The sequence below is a fragment of the Lepisosteus platostomus genome, chromosome 7 (genome assembly GCF_059453375.1).
Source record: "Lepisosteus platostomus isolate fLepPlt1 chromosome 7, fLepPlt1.hap1, whole genome shotgun sequence".
Taxonomy (NCBI): Eukaryota; Metazoa; Chordata; class Actinopteri; order Semionotiformes; family Lepisosteidae; genus Lepisosteus; species Lepisosteus platostomus.
In genome coordinates, this window is record NC_142617.1 from 12,800,403 (window position 1) to 12,826,346 (window position 25,944).

At 39.6% G+C, this 25,944-nt stretch overlaps 2 protein-coding genes across 3 annotated transcripts; both read right to left on the bottom strand.

The window, feature by feature from the left end:
- Positions 1 to 259: 259 nt before the first annotated feature.
- LOC148658224 (interleukin-1 receptor type 2-like) lies at positions 260 to 7,496 on the bottom strand. Of its 2 annotated transcripts, none has more exons than XM_088639339.1 (6): positions 7,059 to 7,408; positions 6,014 to 6,091; positions 5,392 to 5,445; positions 4,520 to 4,652; positions 2,957 to 3,093; positions 260 to 1,053 (listed from the first exon to the last, which is right to left on the bottom strand). In XM_088639339.1, exons 1-6 carry the CDS (start codon positions 7,090 to 7,092, stop codon positions 1,013 to 1,015), a joined length of 477 nt encoding a protein of 158 aa, XP_088495465.1. In that variant the 5' UTR covers positions 7,093 to 7,408; the 3' UTR covers positions 260 to 1,012. The 2 variants fall into 2 exon arrangements, with proteins under 2 accessions (XP_088495465.1, XP_088495464.1); XM_088639338.1 differs by lacking the exon at positions 260 to 1,053 and adding an exon at positions 1,451 to 2,410 and having other exon boundaries at positions 7,059 to 7,496.
- A 2,286-nt stretch (positions 7,497 to 9,782) lies between these two features.
- On the bottom strand, positions 9,783 to 25,919 carry LOC148658225 (E3 ubiquitin ligase RNF121). Its single transcript, XM_088639337.1, has 9 exons — positions 25,773 to 25,919; positions 23,158 to 23,195; positions 22,303 to 22,444; positions 19,844 to 19,998; positions 19,446 to 19,553; positions 19,172 to 19,292; positions 18,496 to 18,629; positions 13,645 to 13,746; positions 9,783 to 10,673 (listed from the first exon to the last, which is right to left on the bottom strand). The coding sequence occupies exons 1-9, from the start codon at positions 25,839 to 25,841 to the stop codon at positions 10,553 to 10,555; spliced, it is 990 nt and encodes a 329-aa protein (XP_088495463.1). The 5' UTR covers positions 25,842 to 25,919; the 3' UTR covers positions 9,783 to 10,552.
- Between the last annotated feature and the right edge of the window lie 25 nt (positions 25,920 to 25,944).

Genomic DNA, 25,944 nt, shown 5'->3' on the forward strand with positions numbered 1-25,944 from the left:
ATCCGCATCTCATTCCACTGATCCTCCCTCCTGCTCTCAGACAGGGAATAAGGATGCAGAAGTCTTGTAGGCAACCATTTGCCTACCAAACTATACAATGTTCTGAATTATTGTAACAGTTCTCTGTTGTTAATTTATGCAGATACTTTTTGCTCATTTTCCCTTGCTCATTTAATTCACTCCTTCCAGATTTCAAATGTGTATTAAACATGCCCTGTTCTTTCAATAATGAATCAGCTGCAAAAAAAATAGGACTGAAACCCATCAGTTTTTTTTTAATTAAGGAAGTTCTTTTACAGTATGGATACTGGCCCTTCATGGCAGAATCCATTTCTAATATAGGTGTTGATTCACTTTTTTTCCTCAGACAATAAGGAAAGCCACAGAGGAACACTGAATAATTGCCATAAACTGTGCAGCATATAAGCAGTAAAATACACAAATAAAAGCCTAATGTAAACTATTGCAGTCATTTTGTAAGCCTTGCTAAAAAAGGGAATTGTCATAGAATGTTCAAAGACCAGCACCACATTAAACCCTGCTCTTGAACCTAGGTTTAAATTTTGATAAGATTTTTTTACACTGAAATCAGTCACATGCCTTCATATACAATGATTTGATGCCTAAACCAAAATACCTAACCATAGATGTGGCACTTGGAGAGTCTTCTGAAAATGAGATTGATCCATTATTGATACCTCACCAATGTGGTGGGCTGCATATTCCTCCTTAGAACAGTGTTCATTCTAGTATGATTTAAACACTGTCAATGTTAAGGTTATTTTGAGATTTTAATCAAATGCAATGAAATCCAGAAATGTAATTACACTTGACATCAATTATATAGAGTTGTTTCAGAAACACTTCAGTACTTTTTGCAAGATGAATCCATCTGCCATGTACTGTATTACTTGTGGTTGCTTTCAGTTACACAGGTTGAAGATTCCTAGGACTGCAAATGGATGGGAAGCCCTTTTTTACATCTCCGTCTGGAATGTTGACACCTTATTCATTAGTGTGAGCTGTTTACTGTCTGCTGGAATCGCATCTCAGCTATGGAAACAAAAGTGATGTGTATACATTCAAACATAGGAAGGAGGGTAATTAGCACAAGAATGATTCCACAAGACACATGCACTGCTAAGGCATAACACAAACATAATCACACAGACCCTGCCTACTTCTGCAACACAGTTGTTCTGAGTTCTGTGCCCTCCAGTTCCCTTGTTTCGATATTCCTCAACCATTCCAAGTCTAGACTTTACTTATTCACTGAGGCCCCTGTGGTTCCACTATAATCTGTACCACCACACCACCTCTTGTATACGTCCCAATTACTCAAGAACGACTTTCTTTGCCACTATTTGTAATGAGCTAAATCTCCATGATCCCTCTTGCTTCCCTGGCCTTGCATGTGGCAGCTGTGGTCCAGAACAGACCAAAGTAGATATTCTGCTCCTAGGTTTATAAAATAAATCCTCAAATTTGTCTCACAGTATCTCTCTCTCATCCTAGCGTTAATCCCGCATCAGCAGGGTCCACTTGTCAGCATACCCGTCTCCATTTGGTGGTTTGAACCAAATCTTTGATCTGATTAAATGCGACCGAGAATACTCCAACCGGTGCGTCGCGCCGCCTGCCATCGGAGGGGGAGGGTGGGAGGAGAACAAAGTAATGTAGCCAATTCATAGAGGGGGATTATTAGGAGGCATGAAAATTTTAGCCAGGACGCTGGGGTTACACCCCTACTCTTTTCGAGAAACACCCTGGGATTTTAATGATAGTCCCCCACTATCATTATTTCATTTTACTGCAGAGAGTGGACTCCTAAAGTCCATCAAATCTGCCATTACCTATGTACCAGGCTGTCAGTACTCTGATCTGTATACAGTCCAGAAGAGGTTAGTCCCAGCAGGATCTGGGGGATGTAACCCATTTGACTTATGCTCGCCCTTCTCTGCAGCTAACTGCAGTCACCAAGTTACCTCTCACTCCTTAGTCTGAAACCTGTCCCCATATTCATGCAAAATCTCCCCTATAGGGCATGTCCGCTAGCTAACTGTGTTGCATCAAAAGTCAGTTCAGATTCAGAGATTAATTCTTTGCTAAATTTCAAACCTGTGGCCTCGTACTACATTTTACATTGTATTTTTGCCAAGTCTTCCTTGGCTTATAAAAGCAGCCAGAAACACATTCCAGGAGCCTAACTTTGTACATTTTGTTTTTACTTATAATTAAGAAAATCACAAAGCAAATTAGGCTTATGCAAACACTCTTTCCTGTCAGTGCTATATACAGACTGTATGAAAGCTCAGTCTCTTGCAGGAAAAAGTTGCTTATTTAAAGAGCTTAACATTACAAGGCAGTATGAGAAAAACTGCACTTACCATACGTCTCCTTTGAACATTAACTGTGAAGAAAATTGGCCTTTTTCAGGATTTATTGCAGTCTTAAATTATACACAGTTATCTGAACAGGATCCATCATATACAAAATATTTTACATTTCACTACATGAACCATTCTTAACATAAGAGTGTTACATGTACTCTTGATTTACTAACTCAAAGGAGCCATAAATGCAACAGTTTAATTTAGGGGTGGTGCTTGTAGCAATTTTAAATAGTATCTCCTCCTCTACTCCATAGCACATTTCCATGTTCAGAACTGTGGAATACAGGTAGCCTGCTCCTAAAACTGAAATGCTTGGAATACACAACATATAAGTGGTAAAACAACCAAAACAACATGTTTTCGTTTTGACCACATACAATACTGTATCTATGCAATTTGTACCACCCAGAGGCAGCTTATTCTGGTCTTTTTTCCCATTTAGCTGTAAAAGTGCCCAATTACTCAAAAGTGTTTAAGTCATTTAATTTTTTTTAGGATTTTGGAACAGTTATGGAAATTACTGCAGAGAAGTCTGTCACAGATAACAAAACAGTATTGCTTACCCAGTTTGATGGTTTGTGTGACAATGCCAGCTGGATTATTGACGACACAAGTGAAGACACTTCTAAAATCCTTTTTGGCTACCTTTTCAAACATCAGGTCTCTTTGGATGTAGTTTACACCGTCTTTTGTGTATGTCCTAGAAACAAAATGAAGAAGAGGGCACATCAACTAAAAGATTAATATTTATAATATTTAATTTAATGGACATTTGGGTTTTAACAAGAACCGAAAAACCATGTTTCCCCATTTCAGAATTATGCAAAACTAAAAAGGAATAACTTAGAATTAAGACTGAAGCTGCAGCAGTATTTTTTTCTGCCACAGGTCCAGGCAACCGATGTTTTTATTAGAGCACGCTCTCATTTATGCAGTATGTACTGTGGCACAAGATGGATGTTCGCCCGTTATGCCTTCCAGCACATAGGGGCAGAAACATCCTGTTGCTGCTACTGTAACATTGTTTTCTTGCGGGACAGGGTTGTTAGCCTTGTGCCTAACCTCCAACATGGAGGACCTGGTGCCCAACATGGGACACGAACCCACTACCCTGAGATTGAGTCTTATGCGCTACCAAAAGAGCTAGTCAGGACTGTGGCACAAGAGCACAGTACTTACTCATTTCTCTTTACTATGTACCAATGAAGTGCTGCACCCACCTGAAACACAGGCAGTGTCCCTACTACACAGCAGAACAGGTGGAGAAGTGAGAAACTGCTTCACTAACTGAATTAAGGGGGAAATGTAGGGAAACAAGATTATACTAACTAGACCAAAGTGGAATTAAGACAGGAGCCTGGAATTAACACCCCACCCTTATTGGGAATAGTTTAACAACCGAGTAAACACGACTTCAGTTTCATGTTTCACATGAAGGATGACACTTCCTACAGCACAGTGTCCCTGGACCCCATATAGTGGAGCATTAGGTTGATAGGTTCTGCACCAGGGGGAACTTACTGCCACCTATCTACTGATGGAATAAAGTGAATCATGTGGCCCTCTTGCTACCTAGTATTGTCAGGAAGAAGTCAAGTGACAGGTTTCTTTACACGCTACCACGCCAAAATACCAGAACTCAACCATTTTCTGGACAGGTAGATTTTATTTCGGGAATCCCACTGTCCGCTCCTTACCCAGCTCATGAAGTATTGAGTCATAGTCACTGGAGGAACACACAAGAGAACCAACTGACGTAATTTGTGAAAAAGGGTATGGAAGACCTGTACAAGCTGTTCCGATGCTGTCACTTGTCAGAGACCACAACGTGCTACTGCAAACATCAACACTTTGAACTGGCTGTGCTTTGAACCTCTGCCACATCCTGCCTATCTGAATTTCTGCTCTCCAGACATCTGAAATGTGCCTTCTGAGGTCATGCACCTACAAGGTCCTACAGATGGAGAATTTGTGGCTTACACAGCAGCGCTACTGAGACAGTATGAAGAAGTCTGTCAGTTATTTGAATGCCTAGGCTGCACAGAGGAGACATGCAGTCTAATGCTGCTTTCACTTGTTCTATTCAGCAACTGGCTTTTTGAAAGAGGCAATGAAAGAGCACTCACTTCTCTTCACTTTCCTTGATATTGTTTTTGGGGTATGCAGTTTCAATGAAGGTTCTGTTCGCCAGCCAGTAGATGAGACTGAAGTCATCAGGGAATCCAGGATCAGCCATGCACGGAATGACTAGAGGCTTTCCTAGACACGCACCCACAAGAATGATCTGTAAGCTCCATTTTAAGGCTTGAAAGCTAAAGTTCAGCTGAGCCCTGTGCTTTGCTACCATGCCACTGATAACATCATTTCACTGGCCCCATACTGTATTTCTGCACTCTATGTAAGCATGAAGTAGCCTTAAAATGAATTGTCAATCAAATGCAAGACTGGTTTCATGCTAATTCTTTGTGCTCTGTGTCCTTCTTCTCCTATTATAAATTAAATGTACAGTAATAAACCTATTTCTGCTATTTTTCATGCATAGCAATCCTGACTATTGCATAGCAATGAAAAGAGAACAGACATTCAATAATGCACATTAGTGTTGACTATTTTATCCTTTAAAGTGTTGTATGGAAATCATTTGGCTATAGAGATTTCCATTGGTAAAGTACCAGCTGGAAACAGAAAATTGTAAGAACAAAAACCTGTCTCACTAGCTTGTCAGGTGCGAAGTACTTTGTCAGAGAGCCAAGCTTATTCTAACTATAAGTACAGTTATTATTGCAGCAGGATTTGAGAAGTCACATCAGAAGGCAGATCTTACTTAACTAACTTATTGGAGCTCTTTGAACAAGAAAAGCAGAAAGGGACCCAAACTAATATGAATGTAAATTAATACACCAGTTTCAATTAAAAGAATACTAAAAGACAAACTAAGGGGTATTTATAACACTCATTGTATGCACTACATAATAAGGAAAGAAATGGATAACCTTACCCACTGCAGCCCTGACTTGAGATCTTCTTGGCTCTATTATTGTTGGAGGTGACACTGACAGACAAAATAAAAACAATTAGCTGATAAATCAAATGGTACCTGAAGTTAGAATGTACTTGATTTTTACTGCACTTCTGAAATCCTGTCTTTGCTGCTCTATATTTCTTACACTAGGGCTTCAAGCAAAATTAAAAATACTATAAAAACAGAAAGACTTTTTAAAACAAATGTGCTATGAAACTTGCGTTATTTCTAATGACTTAAGTCATTTAAAAATGAGGTCGATGAATCTGGCCCTTAATATTTTGGGGTTCTCTTAAATTTGTCAGCAAGCTAAGATTGGGGAAAGGTGTTAAATGGGTGAAATTAAATAAATTCACTTTTATACCTTTCTAATTTGTATTTAATATACTGTAGTTTAATGGATATGCATACAAGACCTGATATAATTTAACCTTTTCCATATATTATTTTGTCTTGCATGATGAAATATCAGTAAAAAAGACTTATTCAAAAGAGAATGAGTTCCCTCGGGTAACTTAAGAGAGTGAATGACAGGAAATTCTGATGGCTCTCAGGCACATGAGCTGCTGAATGAACTGCAAGATGGCTGGAGACAGACCTGAGGAGGATTCCACCAGCAGGAGGCAGAGGGAGCTGCACAGAGCCGCGGTCATGAACAGTCTCAAGGACCCAGTACCTAAGGAGAAACCACATGAGCTTCAGAAACAGGCTATCAAACCAGTGAGGAAGGTCCCATTTCTTGTCTTGAGAAAACTCTGTGCAATCCTGCAAATTTGATGCAAACGTTCAACTGTGCCTTTCTAACTTTTTTGTCTCTTCGCATGGTTTTTGACTCAAATTCTATACGGTTTTCTCAGGCAGTCATATGTGACTGAGTGTGAAACCCAATAGATGGCAGACAAACCACAAACCATTCGAGGGTGGATTGTTCTGTGCTCTACGGTCAAAGTTAGCTTCACACGCTCCTCTGAGTGGAAAGATGTTGGTTAATTATAAATGCTATATATAGTATTATGTTCTGCTGCCCTGTACCTAACGCAGCTGAAGTGTTAATCAACAGGAACATGTAACTTGGTCTTTCTCCTTTTGAGATAATACATGATACACTTAGGGTTAAATTTGACTTTTTAAAGGATCTAAACAGCAATGAGGAGCTACTGTGATCACCTATTACTAAACGTTAAATGACTTGCTACCTTTTACAGTCATTCGACTACTTGGTGTAGTTTTATATACAACCTAGGACCTATACATTATTTCAAGGATTTCAAAGCACTCTACAGTTTTAGATTTTTTTTTTTGCTGATTGATTTACTTTAAAACCAGTAAAACCTCAGTTTAAGTTCTACAGTATATATCTCCTAAAACATCCCATATTCTTATAAACATACTAATTTCGATCAAACCATAACACGTTTGTTAAATCCATTTATTCAACATTTTTGTTTGCTCTAATTGTAATCACAAACATTGCAATTAAATATATTAAAACGTGAAAGAAAGATACATTAATGTTCGAGTTTTTCATGGGAACTCACAGGCTATCACTCATAACCACATTTAAAAAGGCATCCAAAAAGAAATTGAGAATAACGTAGAAAAGTCAGAAAACCTAGCTAACAAGACAAGTAGTCGGTTTTTACCTGCGTGAGTGCTGGTGAACCGCTGACAGGTCATGCTGCTGCCTCTAGTTAGTAGTTGGCGATCTGGTGTGAATGCTCCGTGCTTGTGAGCTACAGCGGCCACTGGCAGCTCTTTTTTTATGTACTGTATGAGGAATGCGGTTACTTCCCCTCAAACACACATAGAACAAAACAGAAAACGCTGCGTGGTTGCTTTACAGGTGTCACGTCAAAGTTTCCTACCTGAAACATTATAGCCTTGAATTGCCGTAAATGCACATTTTCAATGAATAATAAATTACAGTAAACATGGGAATACATGAATATGTGCGATATTTAACGACGTCACTGAATGACGTTATACAGTTCAGGAACTCAGTACAGTACTACCTGCTGCGAAAACCAACAGTGAAAATAGTGTAAGAAATTATTGTGGATATAACTATAACACCCTTAAAGCACCACAATTACATTAATAATTCATATTTTAATTATCCACTGAACAAATTGCTGAATATCTAGGAATCCTTTAAATTCAGCACAGGTCTTAATTAGCCTACCCCTGTTCCAGACGTTAGGAAAGACCTGGAACACATTATGTGGGAGAAGCAAAATTTTTTTGCAACAATATGAGAAATGAAGTAAGCCAAAAAAAGACAAGGAGTTAAACACTAAGTACACGCTTTTATCTTTCGATAAACGTTGTTTCTCTTAAAGTGTTAAGTTTGATTTACATTGCATGAACACTTATTGAGGATCTAAGACGATCTCTGGACCACCCCGAATAATAATTCTGATAAAGGAAGCTGAACTTGATCTCAGTCACAAACAGAAATGTGTACGCTTTCTGGGAGGGTTCAAAAACCGAGACCTTCAGTATAACAATTGTATTAAGCAGGACAAAAAAATAAACGTCCGAATGTGCATAATCTCTACGAAAACACCTTTTCCAATTCACGTGTTTGGGAAGACAGTACGATGTCGTCAGCATTGGAATCAGCACAGCCGTCTCGCAGTTCCCGGTTCCCGAGTTTGTTTAAATCGGTATTTCTAAAATGCACGTGTGCTCAGCGGAGTCCGTATATTTCTGGGATATTGGGAACGATAAGAGGCTTCCCAATGATGAAAGATTGAATGGGCTTTCCCATAGTCATGCCTGACAAGTACGGTAGCTACGTAAAATGTAGGCTTAAATGAGATGGGAAGGACTCCTGACTGCTTTTAACCAGTGAGGTAGCAGGGAGCTCACAAATGTCATATACACTACTCTTGACTCATTGCATCTTGACTCCGGGCTGTTTTGTGGGATACAGATTAAAAAACAAAAACAAAATGCAAGATAAAATGTGGCACTACTATGGCCATTTCAATTACATTTGCATCAGAGTTATCCAAGAGACATGAGATCTCTGTAAATGCTGAGTGTTAATAGAATAATATCAGAAAACCTACAAAGTAACTAAACAGTTCCCCTGGCCTCCCCATTTGAGTGCAAGTAGCTAAATGAAGGGCTGCCTGTAAAACACCTTATTTCCACCAATAGAACTAAAAATCACATCAGCAAAAAGTGGCTTATGCTTTTGTCAGGTTCCTCACTGATAATTGTACCCTGCTCATCAAGTAATCTTCCCTCTTAAATGGACAGTTGGTTCAACATTCAGCAGTATCCAGGCCTACAGACTATATGAATCCATGATCCATGTTTCAAATCTAACTCACCATTCCTGCATATCGGTTTTGCCATCAGCACAGCCACACACTTATACTTTGTGTTTGCAGGCTTTGAGACTCCCAGGACACAATTGGTTGGGGAATGGTTTAATGTCTTTGAATATTCAAAGGTTTATTTACTGTACCTAAAATGTGTTCCCTAAATATGTCAGAGGAATTAAACCTGTTTTTGATTTCAAACTGCATTTGGAGACTTCTCTCTCTGCATTAGCATTCTTATTTGTGAAAATAGCCCAGGGCTAGTTCTTATCTTAAGACACTGAACATATTTTTTTATTGTATTAAACAACACATCACTGACATCTTGCTGTCCTAAGGAATATATACAGTACCAGTCAAAAGTTTGAGTACACCTCCTTGAAACCAGGTTTTTCATTATTATCTGTGCTTTAAACTCTATAAACACTTAATATTTAAATTACACGATATCTGTACATATAATCTTAAGTGAACTGCATTGAAAATGTGAATTCATCATTTTCAATAAAATGAACACCCAAAGCAACTAGATTTCAGCCTGAAGCCCAGGTTAGTTAAAAGGCAGAAATGTGTATGACGGTGTTAGAACACTAAAAGAAGTTTAAAATTGTATTTGTTAGATGTTCTCACAGTTAACTAGTATATTATCTCATTTACCTTTTGTCATCAATTATAAGTAAACACATGAGCGTCCATGATAACAATAAATATAAGGAGCATGGGCAAAAGTTTGGAATTCCTGAATGACCATGGCAAAATTTGCTCAGTTAAGCAAGGAAGAAGTCTATAATCACTTTTGAGAAATGAAGGTAAACATGTAAGAACTTTGCAAGTGTCAGTTACTGCTGTGGCCAAGACTATCAAACGATATGAAAAAAACGGCACTCAAACTGGCTTGTATTTCACAGACTTGTGACTCTAACGAACACATTCCCTGATTCCAAAGTCACCTTTGGCCTTCCTGAACTTTTTCGGTCCTCATGAGTGCCAGTTTCTTCATATAGCAGTGGAACATTAAGAAACGTGCACAAAGAATCCAGAAAAAAGTTTCTTTACTAAATTAACACTAAACCCTTTAGGATTGGGGAATTTTCCATCATGGCATAAACACTTCAGTTAAAAGCTTTTTTAAAAACAGTTTATATCGGCAAATGCATCAACATTTTTGTGCACCACATGTAAGAGGCTTTTCCAATGCAGGTCACTTATTCGATATTGCTTCATTGTGGAAATGCTCTGTGGAAGCACTTTGGAGGTGAAAATGGCTGAGCCAAGGGTTGCTCAGGTTCAGCAAACCAGATTCTTCAGTGAGGATTTTTTTTATGGGGAGGGAGCTTTAGTGGGGAATCTGTTACAGTCATATTTAAAACGGGTGAAACGGACTGTTAAATCACAAGACGGTGCTGAAGAACAGACAGACAAACATTTTCCAGAAGTCAAACAAGTTTAGAAACATTTCAATACTGCTGACAGGTTTAAAATGAAAACGGTTCCTTAATTCTCTCAATGCGTTCGTTTCATTAAAAAAATCCTGAATGAGTAAGTCCCAAGTGGTATTGTGTACAAACAAGAAACAAAAAACCTGGAATATTGGAACCCAAACTGCTGGTAAAATTTCCATTTTTTTTAAATACAGATTTGCATATATATGTACATATATATATATATTCTAGTCCATTATTAAGTCCTACTTTCCCCCCAGTGAGTTTGTCCAACAAGCCAAGTTGTTTGCAACACAGCCGGCGGTCTGAAGACTCCGTCCAGATACTGTGCCCAACACGTGATCTCTCTCTTGGGATCCATATCTACTCAAGTCCCAGGGTGTAGTTGATTCCCTGCACTAGGCCAATGATTACAGGTTGCCAAGCAACCAAGTAGCGTAGCCAGTCCAGCAGCTGTCCATACATGACATGAGGCCTCTCCCAGCTAGTTGTGTGCAGTTAAGGAAGTCACAATGTTCTTCAACATATTAAGGACATTACAGCTCCACAAACCAAAACATTCTATCAGAATATTCAGAAATATCTTAGTACCAGTTAACCAAAAAAAGCTGGTCATTTTAAGCTAATCAAACAAATACTGTGGTGTTGTCTGTTTAGGATTTAAAAAAAAACAACAAAATAGCTCTGATGGGGTGGGGGGGAGGGGGGGGAGCCTACAAAATACTGTTTTACAATACCTTGTCAGGATTCAGAGTTAAAAGAAATTCTGTTGTTCATAAAAAACGCAAGTTTGACAAAACACAGAAGTGTTAGAATATTGACTGGTTGTTTTCGTCACAAAAGGGCTTAACATACAAAATAGTGATGGGAAATTACTAAAACACCTGCACACATTAATTGTTTTAAAAAGGTCACCTGTTGATCTTATTCTGTGTCAGTAAGACACCCATGCATAGCAAACAACACCACACCAACAGAAAACCTCTAAGGACACATTGTGCGACACAGGAAATTACAGTCATCTGCCCTGTAGTATTCAAGTATTAGGGATGTTAAAAAAAATTACCACCAAATTACTGACCATGTTCACTACTGAGGAGAAAGCACATATATTTGTAAGCGAGGTACTACAGTGTCAATCAAATTTAAAGGACTCAAGTGTCAGTTACTAGGTGGTGATCCAAAAGTAACAAGTCAGAACTGAAGTACCTCACTTTATTGGTTACTTATATATGGTTTTTAACAAATTACCACATTTCATATACTATAAAAATTCAGCTTTTTTTAAACCAAACAGTACACATATAAAATCATACAGAAACTTGCATGAAAAATAGCTAAGCTCTTTTTTGAACCACACATGAGTCAGCCTTTCCTCACCAAGTGATACAAGTGTTCTGGGGTGTGCATGGGTGCAGGTGTCTGTATCTTCTGACCACATATAGCTTACATCACCTGTTGTGAAGAAAATTCGCACGGGTATCAGCTTTACAGCCAGAGGAGTTTATAACGGTCCACATAAAGCATGGCCCTTTTGCTTTCAAAATTTACCTTCAATACTATTACAAAACTGTCTAGTCCAGAGTCCTCAAACCATTTTACAACAGCTTGAAGAAGATCGCATAATACAATGACAGACTGGCATTTCTCCTAAATTAGAATTAGTCAGCTACATTTTTTCCCAAAACGAAAGCAATGTAAAATCATGGCATATAATGTACTTCAAAAATCAGTGGGAGTGAAGAAACTATTTAAAAAAAGGCCAAAAAGAATTTGTTTAATTTTATATTTTATCCAATAACCCAGGATACCGCTAAACTGCAAGGCAAGAAGGAAGCACTTACTGTAAATCAAATCTTGCATATGTCACTAGAGAAACAAAACTTTAAAGAATCCATTGTCAAGTAAGTCAAACTTACTTTAAAGCAAATTAAACAAACGTAATTTAAAACAAATCAATCATGTCATGTTGTTAATGCAATTTATAGAAAAGTTGAATTATAAATCCTAGTTAGGACACAAGGTTCAGATAAAGTGTAATTATTGCAAACAATTACTAGTTTCTATTCTGGATAAATGGTCTTGTATCAGGAACAGCATCAGATACATATTACTCAGCAGCTATGTCCTCACCGGCTGTAAGGTACAAAGCTGACATATGAATGTTTGATTGTTTTGCAATGTGCTTCTCCTCTCTGATGCTTATTTTAAGACTTATTTTTCCTCAGAAGTCTGCCATGTTTTGCAACCTAAGCCTTTTTTTCACAATTTTCATTTTCCCCCCAAGGACAACAAAATACAAGTTACAATTTCCCTACAGCTTTGTAACCAGATGACAATCCAATAAGAAAAGAAAAGCAGAGTTAAGATATCAATAAGCTACATTTCCAAGATTTTGTTAACAATTCTTAGGGCAAGCTCTGCTGAAATGACTACAGAGCTAGCAAAAGCAAATTAAGATGTGCTTTTATTTGTTTTCAGACTAATTTTGTTCTGTATAATAAACCAATCATATAAAACAAGTGAAATATGTATACACTGTAGTTTACCTATAGAATAATCTACATTGCACTGTGGTTGACTAACTGTTCAAACCTTGGCTCCTAATAAAAACATACATAAAAATATATTTCTGTAGTATAGATAAAAGTCTAGAGTAACCCTTTCAATAGAAATATTAGCTTACTTCAAAGTATGACCTTATATTAATCACATTAGTTCACATGACCAACTACTTAAAGTCAGTTCAGGTCTATACGTGGTTAAGAATATGACTCTACACAAACAGCATGAAAAAAATTTCCACAGACCTTTAAATGTCATGTGATAGAACTGGTAAGATGATAAAAGATAGAAAATACTGAATAAGAACACACAGATATGGGCACTTGAGGGCATTGTTCAGCCCACATTTTAGACAAGCAGACTGCAGGTCTGCAGTATGTAAATGGAGTAAAATGCTACCATACAGTCTACACTTATCAATGCTAAAATTATAATTTAAAATCTGCTGGAAACCAGCCCACCTAAGAACTCATGTGGCCCTTTTTTTTATAAACACACAACTCACTGGCCTCACAAAGAGGAAGTCAAATTAATAGCTTCACAAGAATTGAAGCTGACTGTATGTCATTTGTACTTCTATATGAAGTAAAAAAAAAAGTTTTAATTGAGTTGGATTTCTTCAAATAAAACTCGATCAATTCCCTAAAAAAAATCCAGCTCAAGTCCATGTTTCGTTAAATTTTGCAGCTCCCCAGCTTGTCTGCTCAATTATCAAGCTTATTTATCCTCCAGGAATCCTGACTGTCGTGTCTATCAGACAGTGGGCCTCAATGCCACACTCCAGGTGTTCAGAAGGCTTGAACAAATTAAACGTCCATGTGTTAACTCCACATTGCACTGGACCTGCACCAGCGGAGTAGCGTGACGACAAACAAAAATCCAAAGGATACGGATTGCTGAACATCCTCTTGAGGTCCACCTTCTCCTTGCAGTATGGGCAGGTCTGCTTCTTTCCCACAATACACCAGCCTCGTATACAGAACTCATGGAATCTAAAGAGAGAGGGGTTAAGGTGGTAACAAAAGATGGCAAAGGTCTACACAGATTGCCAAGTACTGACTTAAATCTTAAATCTTAAGGTCATCACATTCCAGACAGAATGAATGTTCTTAAACACCTCATGGCTGTAACTTCAACACCCAATCACTTGTTGCAGTTCTGTCTCCAAAGCCTAATTATGGTTATTTCATAATTAGACATGATTGATATTGACCATCTAAAGCATTACAGCATAGGGGATTAGCAAGAGGATATTTGATATCAGAATTATTCATTGTTAGAAACAGGAGACAATTAGAAACTATATGTAAACATACACCTAACACTAAGAACATTACCCTTTACACAAAAGGTGAGTGTTCGGAACAAGATAAACCTGTCATATTGTTTAAACTGACACCCTGGCTTTTTTCAGGAAACTACTGGTTGAAAAATAACCAGAAGGAGAGTTTAGTAGTGGCCTCCTGTTGTTTGTAGCATCAATATACTCAATGCAATTTGAGACATTTTAAAACCAGCAAGCATCCTAATGTTAATGGTATTTTTAATATGCATATGAAGCATACACAAGCCATTTAAGATTCATGACATATGAAACACTGTCATTTTTTACTTGTATTTAATAAAAATATCCTTTAGACAATGTATTCAATCTTTTTTATAACACCTAATCAGCCAGATTTAATATAATTGGAACTAATTTGAAGCAATCACCCAAAACCACAGCTTAATTTCTATGAAGACGTTTTAGCATTATCAGTAAGTTGGAGGCAGAAATGAGCTCAAACTAGTTAAAAAGCAAGCAAAAAAATGCCAAATTACAGAGATTGAGGCAGACGGACTTTAGTCACATCCTGCTTGTTACCCAAGATGTGATTCTGCAATAGAACACCGATATAGCTCTTGGAAATTCATATTCAGAATTGAAAATAGACTCAGTTACTTTAAGCTGCATTATTCATTATAGAACGTAAGGAGAACTTAACACGAAGAAGGTAAGAAATTATTGAAAAAAAATCTTTGCTATAAATTACGAATTATCTCTAAAGGAGAAAGAGCATTCTGAAGATTATTGAAACCAACCTGCGATATACAGCACTTGGTTTTGAAACTGAAATCCTCATTGCTGGCTCTCCTATTTGGAATAGGAGGAAAAGAGCTCAAATCATTCTCCACTAGGCACCACATCATTGCCTGTGATGTTGCCCTAATCCTTGTCCATGTGTTTTTTTTTTAAACTATTTTCATACTGCTTTGTATTCTAAGGACACAGAATGAAGGTCATAAGGTCAGTTTCACAGATTTCTGAGGGAATGACATTGATAAAACAAGGTTATATATAAATGTTTCAAAAGGTTAGGAATAAACAGTGCAATAATAGTTTACATCACTGGTGTGGAGCAGCAGGGTTCATTACACTGAAGAAAAATGTTACAAAAATTTCGAATACTCTTTTTGTTGTCTTGAACAAACAATAACGCATGCTCCGTTTATTCCGGCCTGTAGGAATGTGTCTGAGAGGGGCCTCTCTGAAAAGCAGCATGTCTGACTCTAAAACAAACCAGGATCAGATCCAATTCATAAATCGGGCTCCCTCTTGACATATGCAGTGATGAAGGGCCCAACACTCAGAGCTTCTTTCTCTGTAAGCCCAAGGAGGCAAGGAGGTATCCTCTAGCTGGAGGTATCCTGTCAATCAAGCACGATCAACCAATGAGGAACCTGCTAGGGCAAAGACAATACACCTGATGACGTTACAACCCTACTCGCTGGACTTAAAAGGTCCTGTCCAACAATGTAACCTTGCTCATTCTCGGCTCTTAACTCAAGCTGCCAACCTGACACTAACCAGCCGTGTCACTCGACCAGCTTCAAGAAACAGAGCAACCAAAACAAGAGAAATCTTGCCAATGGCCAGCCAACTGTGATCTCGGCACATAAGCAAAATGAATACAGTTGGACTTTTCCTGGCAAGCCTAATTATAGCTATATCACCTTGCAACTCACAACTGGCAACCCAGTTGGGCACAGCAGGTGTGGGCTTGGTCAGTACCAGCATGACAGGCCTCCTGGGAAACCTAAAGTTGCTACTAAAAGACATGTAAGTGGGACCAGGAGGGGGCTCTGTGTGGGTCCTTGCGTCCCACTTTAGTGATGGCACCATAAGACTTGACCTGGGGTCCCAACTTGCTTTGGTCAGCAAAAATCCCAGAATGTTTCTCAAAAGGGGTAGAGGTGTTACCCCAGTGTCCTGACCAAATTTCCCCCTGGCCTTTACCAATTCTCCTAATAATCCCAATCTAGGAACTGGCTTCATCACTCTGCTCTCCTCCCCACTGACAGCTGGTGTGTGGTGAGCACCCTGGTGCATTATGGCTGCCGTCACATCATCCAGGTGGATGCCGCACATTGGTGGTGGTGGAGGGGAGTCCCCATTACCTGTAAAGCACTTTCAGTGGAGTGTCTAGAAAAGCGCTATATAAGTGTAAGTCATTCATTTAATTAATAAAAAATTCAGTAGCAGCGCTACACCCCAGAGCAAGCGGAATTTCTCCCCACTTCCTCCTGGAGCAGAAACAAAGTCAGACTTTGCGCACAAACTGGTGGAAAGCCACTTAAGAGCAAAGTGGAATTCTTTGTGCTCAAGGGCAGCCAACTTCAGCACTGGGTTGACAAAACTTGTCTTTCTTTCTGAAAGCTGAGAGGACAAGGGCTGGGGTTGAGCCAGAGGAAAAAGCCTGGGCATAGCTGCAATGAATCGAGTCAGCGCTCTCTGTGGGACTGCATATCAAATAGCCTGGCCAGTGGAACTCTCATTCCAAACACTGTTGATTAAATTACTGTCATGAGCTAAACCCAAGATGCACTGTCTTCGAGAACATACACATTTGAATCGGAGACCATTTTAACTTACAAGGCGTCATAATGTATTGAAACCCTCACATTACTTATAAATTTGGAATCCCCGAGTGAACGATCAGCCCTTTTTCTCCAGGCAGATTGATTCAAATATTACTTTTTGGTGCCTTTTTGTTTTGCTGTTGTAATAATAAAATTGCACATGGCATGCTCTAAATTGGTGTGCAGATTTTGTTTTTTATTTTGTCTGATTGACTCCAAGTAGCCATTAAAGTTCTCCCGCAATTTACTAATTTTAATTTCTAAATGTTCCAGTACATTAACACCATCATGCCACCACAACAGGCATCTTTCCAACAGATCTACACACCTTTTTGCCCCTGTACATGGACATTCTGCATTAAAATTCTATGTTTAGATCACCAAAATTAATTCCCTCAGGAATTTTAATTTCAACCAAATTGTTTTTGCAAACCTATTCAGACCAATTCAGCCTGCTTTTACAGTCAGAACTACAAGGCTTTATTGCAATTCATAGAATGGATGGTTCAGCAAGTTGTTTTAAAATGTCAGCTACCTTTTCAAACACCGAGGGATTTTCCCTTCTAACATTTAAAAGTCAGTTTTGCCCCATGTCTGTCCTCATTATTTGATTAAGAATACAAGTTACTAGTTAAGCAAAAGACGGAAATGGAAACTGTTTGGGAAATTACAAATTTAAAAATATATGCCTTACAGGTATTTTAGCTACGTCATTTTACACGACTGTGATTGCGGTACACTCACGCGTTTCATTTTGTTCCTTGTGTGCACATGCTCTGCGTAAAAGCAGTGTTGCAAAATTACCGTTTGCATATAGACGGAAATATGAGCACGATAAACTTGCGGAAGAAGGTCTATTCATTTCAGATCTCTGATGCAACTGTTTTACTGGCAAACTTACAGTCTTATCAATAAGATAATTTATTTTGGGGATAGACACCTTCATATCTGCCAGGAAGAGTCTAAAGGAGTGCGATAGAAATTTTTTTTTTTTGCTTTTTGGAAACCAGGCTGCTTTCCAATAATAAATCTCAGAGAGATATATGAAGGAAATACTAAACATTCTTCTCACCAGTATAGGAGCCGCTTAATAGCTTCCAGACATCTCATTAAAGATCACTAAGGATTTTCTATACTGAAAATCCCAAAATAGCTCTAAAACAACTGATGTTAGAACATAAGAAAGGTTCCAAATGAGAATAGATCATACTGCCCATTTAGATAATTTGCTTGTTCGTAGCTAGGTAATCTAATTTCTAAAGTAAGCCAGGGTATCAGCTTTGACGACAGCTTGTTCCACACTCCCACCACTCTTGGGGTAAGAAAGGGTTTCCAATTCTCAATTGTTAATGCACTTCCAAGCAGTTGGCCTGTGTTTTTGATTCGCCGTGGATTCTGAAGACGTCCTCTGTAGTGACTCTGTCAGTGCCATGCAGGATTGTAAATACTCAGATCTTATCCCCTCCTAGCCATCTCTGGTCAAGTAGCGTTATTTTAGTAGTCCAATGACCAAAACTGTACACTATTCAAGATGAGGTCTTACTTGATCATCAAACAATTTAAACATTCCTCCATTTAAATTCTAGCATTTTTAAAGATACCACCTAATACTGTTGCCATTTTATTTTGCTTCCCCATATCGAGAAGATGAAAGTGCTTAGGTAGCTTCTTCAAGTTTGTTTCCCTATCTTATATTTAGTTAATTTACCACCAAGCTCAATCTGCCTGGAAGCCTGTGTCATGTCTGGCTGCAAAGCATCCCACAACTGATAGCTTGAGGACCTGGATGTTCCCATTATCAGTTTACACAGAGGACCAGGGCAAAGCCAAGGAAAGGATACACATGGTTGCAGGATAGTCTGTAGGTGTTCTCGATGATTCCCTCCTCGCTTACATCCACCAGGATCTGTTGTCCACACACTGCGCAGATATTATCAGACAGGTGCTTGGTGGGCATTCCTGAAGCACTGTAATACTGAGACCCAAAGACACACAGCATTACAGAAAAATGACTGGTGAAGCCATCTTATATACTAAAGCTAGTTAGGTTTTGGCTTATTGGTCAACCTAACATTTGACAATTTTAGTTTAACATATTAACAGCTATCTTAGGCTTTAAATTATACTCCTTTAGGATTGATTTATTACTTATGACAAGACTAGAAATTCTGTGAGCACTGAATTATTGAGAAAAGAATGACTTGTTTAGAGGCATCTGTTCAGGCATGATAAAAAAAAAAAGGCTTGACTATTGTGAAAATACCCAGTGTAAATTGAATTCACTGAACGTTTCCCCATTCGTATCATCACTACAGCACAGATGAGATATTGTAAGAGTAAGAGGTTTTAAAGTTAAAGAACATAATTACAATTTTCGGCTGCAGCTCTCTTGGCTTAAACAGTAGATTCTCAGCCATTAAACTAGTTGACATGTTGTAAGGGGGAGGTGGCGTAGAGACTTCGGCTGCCTCCATCTCTTCACACCTCAAATGTCGCTCACCAGTGCGACTTCCTTACCCCTACTGTGGACGCCATGAAGTCTGCACACATTTCAGCAAAGTCACGGCCCAAAACGCCATAATAGAGGCCATAGAAGAGGAGGGACACACCAAAGTCCATAGCATCTTCAGGCTTTATTCTGTGGGGAAAAAATGTTTGAACTTGTTTATTACACCACTATAAAAAAACAATCCCACATTCCTTGTTAAAATTAACAATTACATTAAAAAGAGGTGGCTTTGCTTCCTCAATGAAATGCTGACCATGAAAAAATAATTGTGGTGTTACATACCTGAATATTAAGTTTATGCCAAACAAGGTAAACATGACAGCAGCATATCCCACAATCCCAATCGTGTAGCTTAATTTGTAGAGCAACAGGAACCATTTGTAAACCAACCTATTCGGAGAAGAGAGAAGTTACATTGTTACACTGGCCTCTACTGAACAGGTGGAAGGCCTAGCATATCATTAAGGAGATGTTTAGTAAAAACATTTTTAACACCTAACAGCTTGCCTACCATTTTGTCTACTGTTTCCCATTTAAAACTTCAGAGCCATCATACATGGTACAATCCTACTTCAAAAAGGTAGAAACAAGTTTAAACCCAGACTTCCTGATCGTGGAAAAGTAACGTCCTCTCAGCAGTTCGTAAGTAATGGCAATACCCCCCGGAGGCGTCCTGTTACCTGGGAGTTGTGCAGTTGAGTGGCTTACGCGTCGCTCTGAAGGTGACCAAGGCTGTGACCGCTGAGAAGATGAACCAGGTCACCAGGAACCTCCACCAGTGCAGCTTGGTGGTGAAGTACAGGGGTACCACCCACATCTGGAACAGGGTCACGAGCTGTACCAGGGCAAGACACAACAGCAGACATCTAGTACTGAAGAAAGACTATGGGCTCACAGTGTGTATATACACACAGCCACATCTGGAACAGGGTCACCAGCTGTACCAGGGCAAGACAACAGGGCAGACAGCTAGTACCAAAGAAAGACTATGAGCATACTGATACGGTACATACCGCCTGACTAAAGAACCACGGTATACTGGTTTTACCGCGCATCTTTACTGAACAGGGCTGACAGATAGTACTGAAGAAAGACTATGTGCTCTCAGTGTGTATAAACACACACACCCATATCTGGAACAGGCTCAAGACTGTATCAGGGTAAGGACAGCTCTTTCCACAGTGCAAGACTGAACAGGGCTGACAGCTAGTACTGAAGAAAAACTATGGGCTCACAGTGTGTATATGCACACCCACGTCTGGCACGGGGTCACCAGCTGTATGAGGATAAGGAAAAGCCGTTAGCACAGGGAAACACTTTACAGGGCTGACAAGTAGTACTGACAAAAGACTATGGGCTCAGAGTGTGTATATACACACACAAACATGGCACAGGTTCACCAGTTGTATCAGGATAAGGACAGCTCTAAAAACAGGACAACACTGAACAGGGATGACAGTACTTAGAAACCTGAAGAAACACAATATGATCTTGCAGTGTGTACACATGCTTTAGTTCTTGTTTAGAGACTAAGATTTTTTGCTTCAACAAATATCAGCCAGTAAATAGAACTGTTTTTGTGTTTTCGTTACACTTACCTTTATCAAAAGCTACTCATTAATCCCTCAGAGGTTGGTTGAGAGGTATTAAATTATGCAGCTAATTAAAAAAATGGACAAAATATGTAACTGATTACATACTGTAGGAGGACACTAGGCTCTCCGGGGATTGAGTTTAACACTCCTGTTCTACATACCATAAGGAAGCATTCATAAAACAAAGCTAAAAGACAGAAATAATAATAATGACTCGCCCAATAGAGTTTCTTAATTTTCAACATATGTTTCCTTATCTAACATTTAAGTCCTTTTATTCAAATTGTGAATACTAGTAGACCAAGACTGTTAATCAGAAGGTACTGCATTTATTTTGTGTGAGATCAAATGAAAAAAATACATTTACGTGTAACAGACTTGACGTTTCCGGAAATATCATTATATGTTTGTGAATATTAACGTTTTAGTGGTGTAAAATAAGTTTCCCTAAAAATTAAACTTTTTCAGTTACAGGTTTTTGATGTAGACGTTCAACTTCGATTCCAGTTTATCAAGGTCACAGAGTTTACGTGACTCTATTGTACAGAACGTTGAATTTGACCCCCTCTAGTGGCACAACTTGAAACTGCAGCAGCTATGGAATGTGCTTTTGAATGAATTTTTTTGCAGTCCGATTTGCTATTTATTCTGCTGAAACAGGTCAGCATTTATGCTGCCTTGTTCCACCGACTTGGCTTGGTCTCACTAGCTAACCTGAAAAGGCACAACAGAGCTTGCACTTCCTGCAGTGCTTAAAGAAATACAGTATGGGGAAGCAGCTCCTCATGAACCTCTACCGCAGCAGCATAGAAAGTGTCCTCACTAGTGGCATCACTGTGCGGTCCAGTAATTTTACCATGCATGACAGACGCACTACAAAGGCTTGTGGCAATGGCACAGAGGATTATAGATTGTGATTTACCATCAATCAGTGAGATCCACACCATCCGCTGTCACAATAAAGCCCAATCCATCATTCAGGATCCCATCCCAGCCACACACTGTTCTCCCCCCTACCCTCTGGCAACCAATACCACACTGTTAAAGCAAGGACCACTAGACTCAAGAATAGCTCCTATCCCACTGCAGTGCACATCCTCAACAGCTAACTGCAGTGCCTTAATACACATCTGCACTATACACTTTTTAGATGGTCAACCCTTTTTTTTTTGGTCTCTCTACTACATATTTATTATTCCACAACATATTTCTTGTTTCTGCTGTCTACATTGCGTGGTGTTGTCTGTTGTACTGTGTATGTCCCGAGCGATCAGCGCTATTTCCAATGTACGTGTACATATGGCAATAAACTACTCTACTCTCTACTTGTTCAATTATTTTCTCTTGCTTTTTTAAAAAAAATTGCACGCTGAATAAACAGCATAAAGAAACCCTTGTTTAACCCCAGTCTTGGACCTTCATTGCCTGGCCTAATCAGTCTGTCAGTCCAGTGCCCACTGTTCAAGATTGCTCTATGGTCCTGGTGTGCTGCTGTGAAAGGGGTCCACCATGTTGGGAGCCGGAGTATGAGAAAGGGCCCTCACATTGTAAGACCTGGGGTGCCTCTGCTTCCACTGCACCAGTAGCAGCTGGGCGATGACCAGGGTGACGATGAGAATGAGGACCATCTCCGCGTGCATGGCCTCATGTCCACGGTGCTTGGCGTGCATCCTGGCATGCTCCAATCTATAACACACACACACCCATGTCAACATGTGGAGCAGAGAAAAAGAGACTTCAGCACACATGTTGCAGAGCCCACACAATGCTTCCGTCAAACCTTTTTTAACAGACTCCTGTCATTCCGGGGCTTGGCTAAAATAGGGATAATTCAGCTACACTCCTGTGTGCCTGAGCAAAATAATCTGCTTTTCTTGCAGAAAGAATTCCTGTCCTCCAGGAAACAACACTACACTGGCACACAAAACTGCTTTCAGAAATACATCCATCCAAGGATTCATTACAAGAACGCCAGTTAATCGTTAGGGGCGTCTTCTCCGGAAGCATACAGATCAAGGAGGGACCATCCTGGACAGGATGCCAGTCCCTCACAGGGCACACATATGTATGTGCACAATCTTTAATGCTGCAAATTACTACAATTAAAAATACTACAAGAAAACAAAATCAAGAATTTAATAAAGAACAGCATTCTTTAATGATGCGTCGAACTATTTCTGCTCAGTTTTCCCAAGTAAAAAATGACAGCTTACTTCCCATTTTCCTGTCAAATATGATGCATTTGTTTTACAGGTACACCTGCATAAATGATCACACTCTAAGAACTGAAGATGTTAATCTCACACCCATTTAAGAGTGTATGCTAAATGCATAAATATTTATGAAAATGTTTTTAGAAAGTAAGCCTCTTAAGTGCAGAAATAATCATAATGACTCACCTCCATTTCTCCTCTGGTGACAGCTGTGACATATCAACCTGGAAATGGAAGGTGTGATCAGAGAAATAATTAGAAATCAAGAAATGAAGTCGCACACTGTGACCTACACACAAACTAATTCATGAAGAAGTCCGCCATTGGTAAACAACCTAAATACTTGCACTGCACAGCTGAACAAAAGCAAACTGAAGTGAAAGGCAGAAGCAAGACATCAGAATAAGAAGGAAACCGTTTCACATACATCAGTGCCTTATCTACACAATGCAAGGGTGTCCATTTAAATTATATACAACACTGCACCTGGGAAGTATAAAGTTAGGTATTCATTCAGAAAAAAACAGATTTACTATTCCAACAGATTGTGATATACCATACGATACCTTTATTTGTTCTCACTACAACAGGGCTGGGTTTGTGCACAAATTGTCTCATTCAAAATCACTCTCTAAGACCAGGATTTCCACAGTTCCATTGCAAAACACTTTTAGCTCATCAGCTCATCCAGGGATCGGCAAACAGTAGGCTCTTTTTTCTCAAAGCTAGGTGTTGGATATTCTCCTCCAGTTGGAAACTTTGGTGCTGATGATTCTGAATTGTGGGATTCTGTCAGAGTTGTTCCATAAAGCCTGGACAAGCAAATGCCTGTTCATTTGTCTCTGTGCCCTAGATGTCACATGTCATTCCAGATCACCCACTAAAAGTGCAAAAGTTTATTGTTTCTGCTGAGGAGTGCATAACAGATTTTAATTAAGAAAGCCAACATTACAGTAGCAACCTGGGGTTGTGCGCTGATTAATGTACAGTGTAATCATGTGGTCTTGGTCATCATCAGTCATTAGAAGTGGAGTTTGGAGCAACAAGACACTCAGCAAACTGCACACTCGCACTTCCCTATCGATTGGTCTGTCACACACAACAATCAGCATATCATTCTGCACATCAGTGTCGTGCTCTCTGACATCCAGCAGGGTAGTGGTCATAACAAACACTTGGCAGCTAAAGTCCATGAGTCTACTACTGGTGAGTCTGCCTGAAGCATTGCTCCAACAGACTGATAGCAAGAAGGCACTAAGAAGTGGGGCGATGCTGGTTCATTTCAGTTTTCCCCAAGATTGACATTTCACAGTGTAATTCACATCACTGTGCCCTATCACCTCTCACACGAACAAGGGGAGTTAAACAACCAATCGTGAAAGATCAACTGATCAACATGAAGTAGAGAACACTTCAGTGTTCGTCATCTATACGCTTTTATCTAAAACCGTGCATCAGAGTGAACTGTTTCTTTTGATGATCAGTATAGTTTGACTAAAGGTTTAACAATTTTAATTAAGAGACAGCTCAGCTGGAATGAGAACTCGTATACGCAGGGTACTCCAGGATGCAGACTGGGAAACAACGGATCAGATAATGCACCTTTTTCATTTCCACAGTGGGCGATCATAATAAACCGTGTCCTTTCACAGGACAAAACCTCAAAACGTCCCCGCCCCCTAAACGAAATGAACCGTGTCGCAGCCCATTCTCTCTCCGAGTTTCTCCTGTTAGCCGCCCAACAGTTTTCGTTAGGCAAAACCACGTGACGACGAGCAGGTTTCAACCGAGCGTGTACGTCCCTCAGTTCCAACAAAGCGATGACATATGGTCCCCTCTGGGCGCCTCCTTTAAAGGCGAACGTTTCTGGCAAATAAATGTAAATTAACCCACCTTTACATGTCTTTCTCTCGCCAATGTGAAGAGCACAAAGCAATTGAAACGAGCTTAGTCTAACCTAAAGTAACCTTTGCACCAGCTGCCACATCATCTAGGTGGATGAATGCACACGTCTGAAAACAAAACTGCAGTTCTATATGCCAGCCGGGCCAAAGCATCAGTTCAGCATCGGCGACATATTCATACACAAAGCTAAATGAATCAACACGATCCTAAAAAAATGTTCAGAAACACCCAGTACAAAGGTGTGTTGAGACAGATAACAGCACTTAAAACAAAATGGACTTCTGTAAACCTTAAGCATAAAACTATTACTAATCTGGGGCGGGTTTAAAACACACATCACTAATCTATTCGATTCCCGACTTTAGTGTCATCAGGAGAATTTTTCACGGAGTGAAGGCGTGCCTGTGTTCTCCAGTTTAGTCCAACCTTCCTGATCAGATCAGATATACAAGATACACGACCAGCATCCAGACCGGTTTCCGTTGCTATTTCTAACCTTGATGCCGCATGCAAATCGCTAAAACACAGTCTAGTTACAAAATTTTAATGGTTTGATTTTGGGGTTTCGTCCCTTGTTATCACTAATGAATCGCATCTGGCCTCCACCGACTGGATAACAAAACCAAGGTTTACTAGCAGAAAACTAAAACATTGTGATACCCCAGCGAGAAAAGAAGTGCAACGGAGATTGAGACAAGGACTTAAGTTCTCTTCCGTTTTTTTTAAAGACATGAATTCGTGTTGATAATCACACTGATTCAGGGTGCTGAAGGCAACTTCTGCCCTACACGCTTTCAAGTCATGAACCTCGAGCTAAAAACGCAAACTGGGAAGGTAACGGAGCGATCGTCCACGACCCCTAATCCGCCTGGGCGTAACAGTTAGGATCCCCTGACCTGTGGTTCATCGTGGTCACCGTGATCGTGCTCAACTCCATCAACCTCCACCTCAAACACCCCCGCCATCTTCGGGAGCACCAGCGGCGAGTAGCTTTAGCCGGCACCTTCCGGGTTGGGAAGGGCGATGGCCAATCACAGGGCTGGACTGAATCCCTGTTCCTTCTCAGGC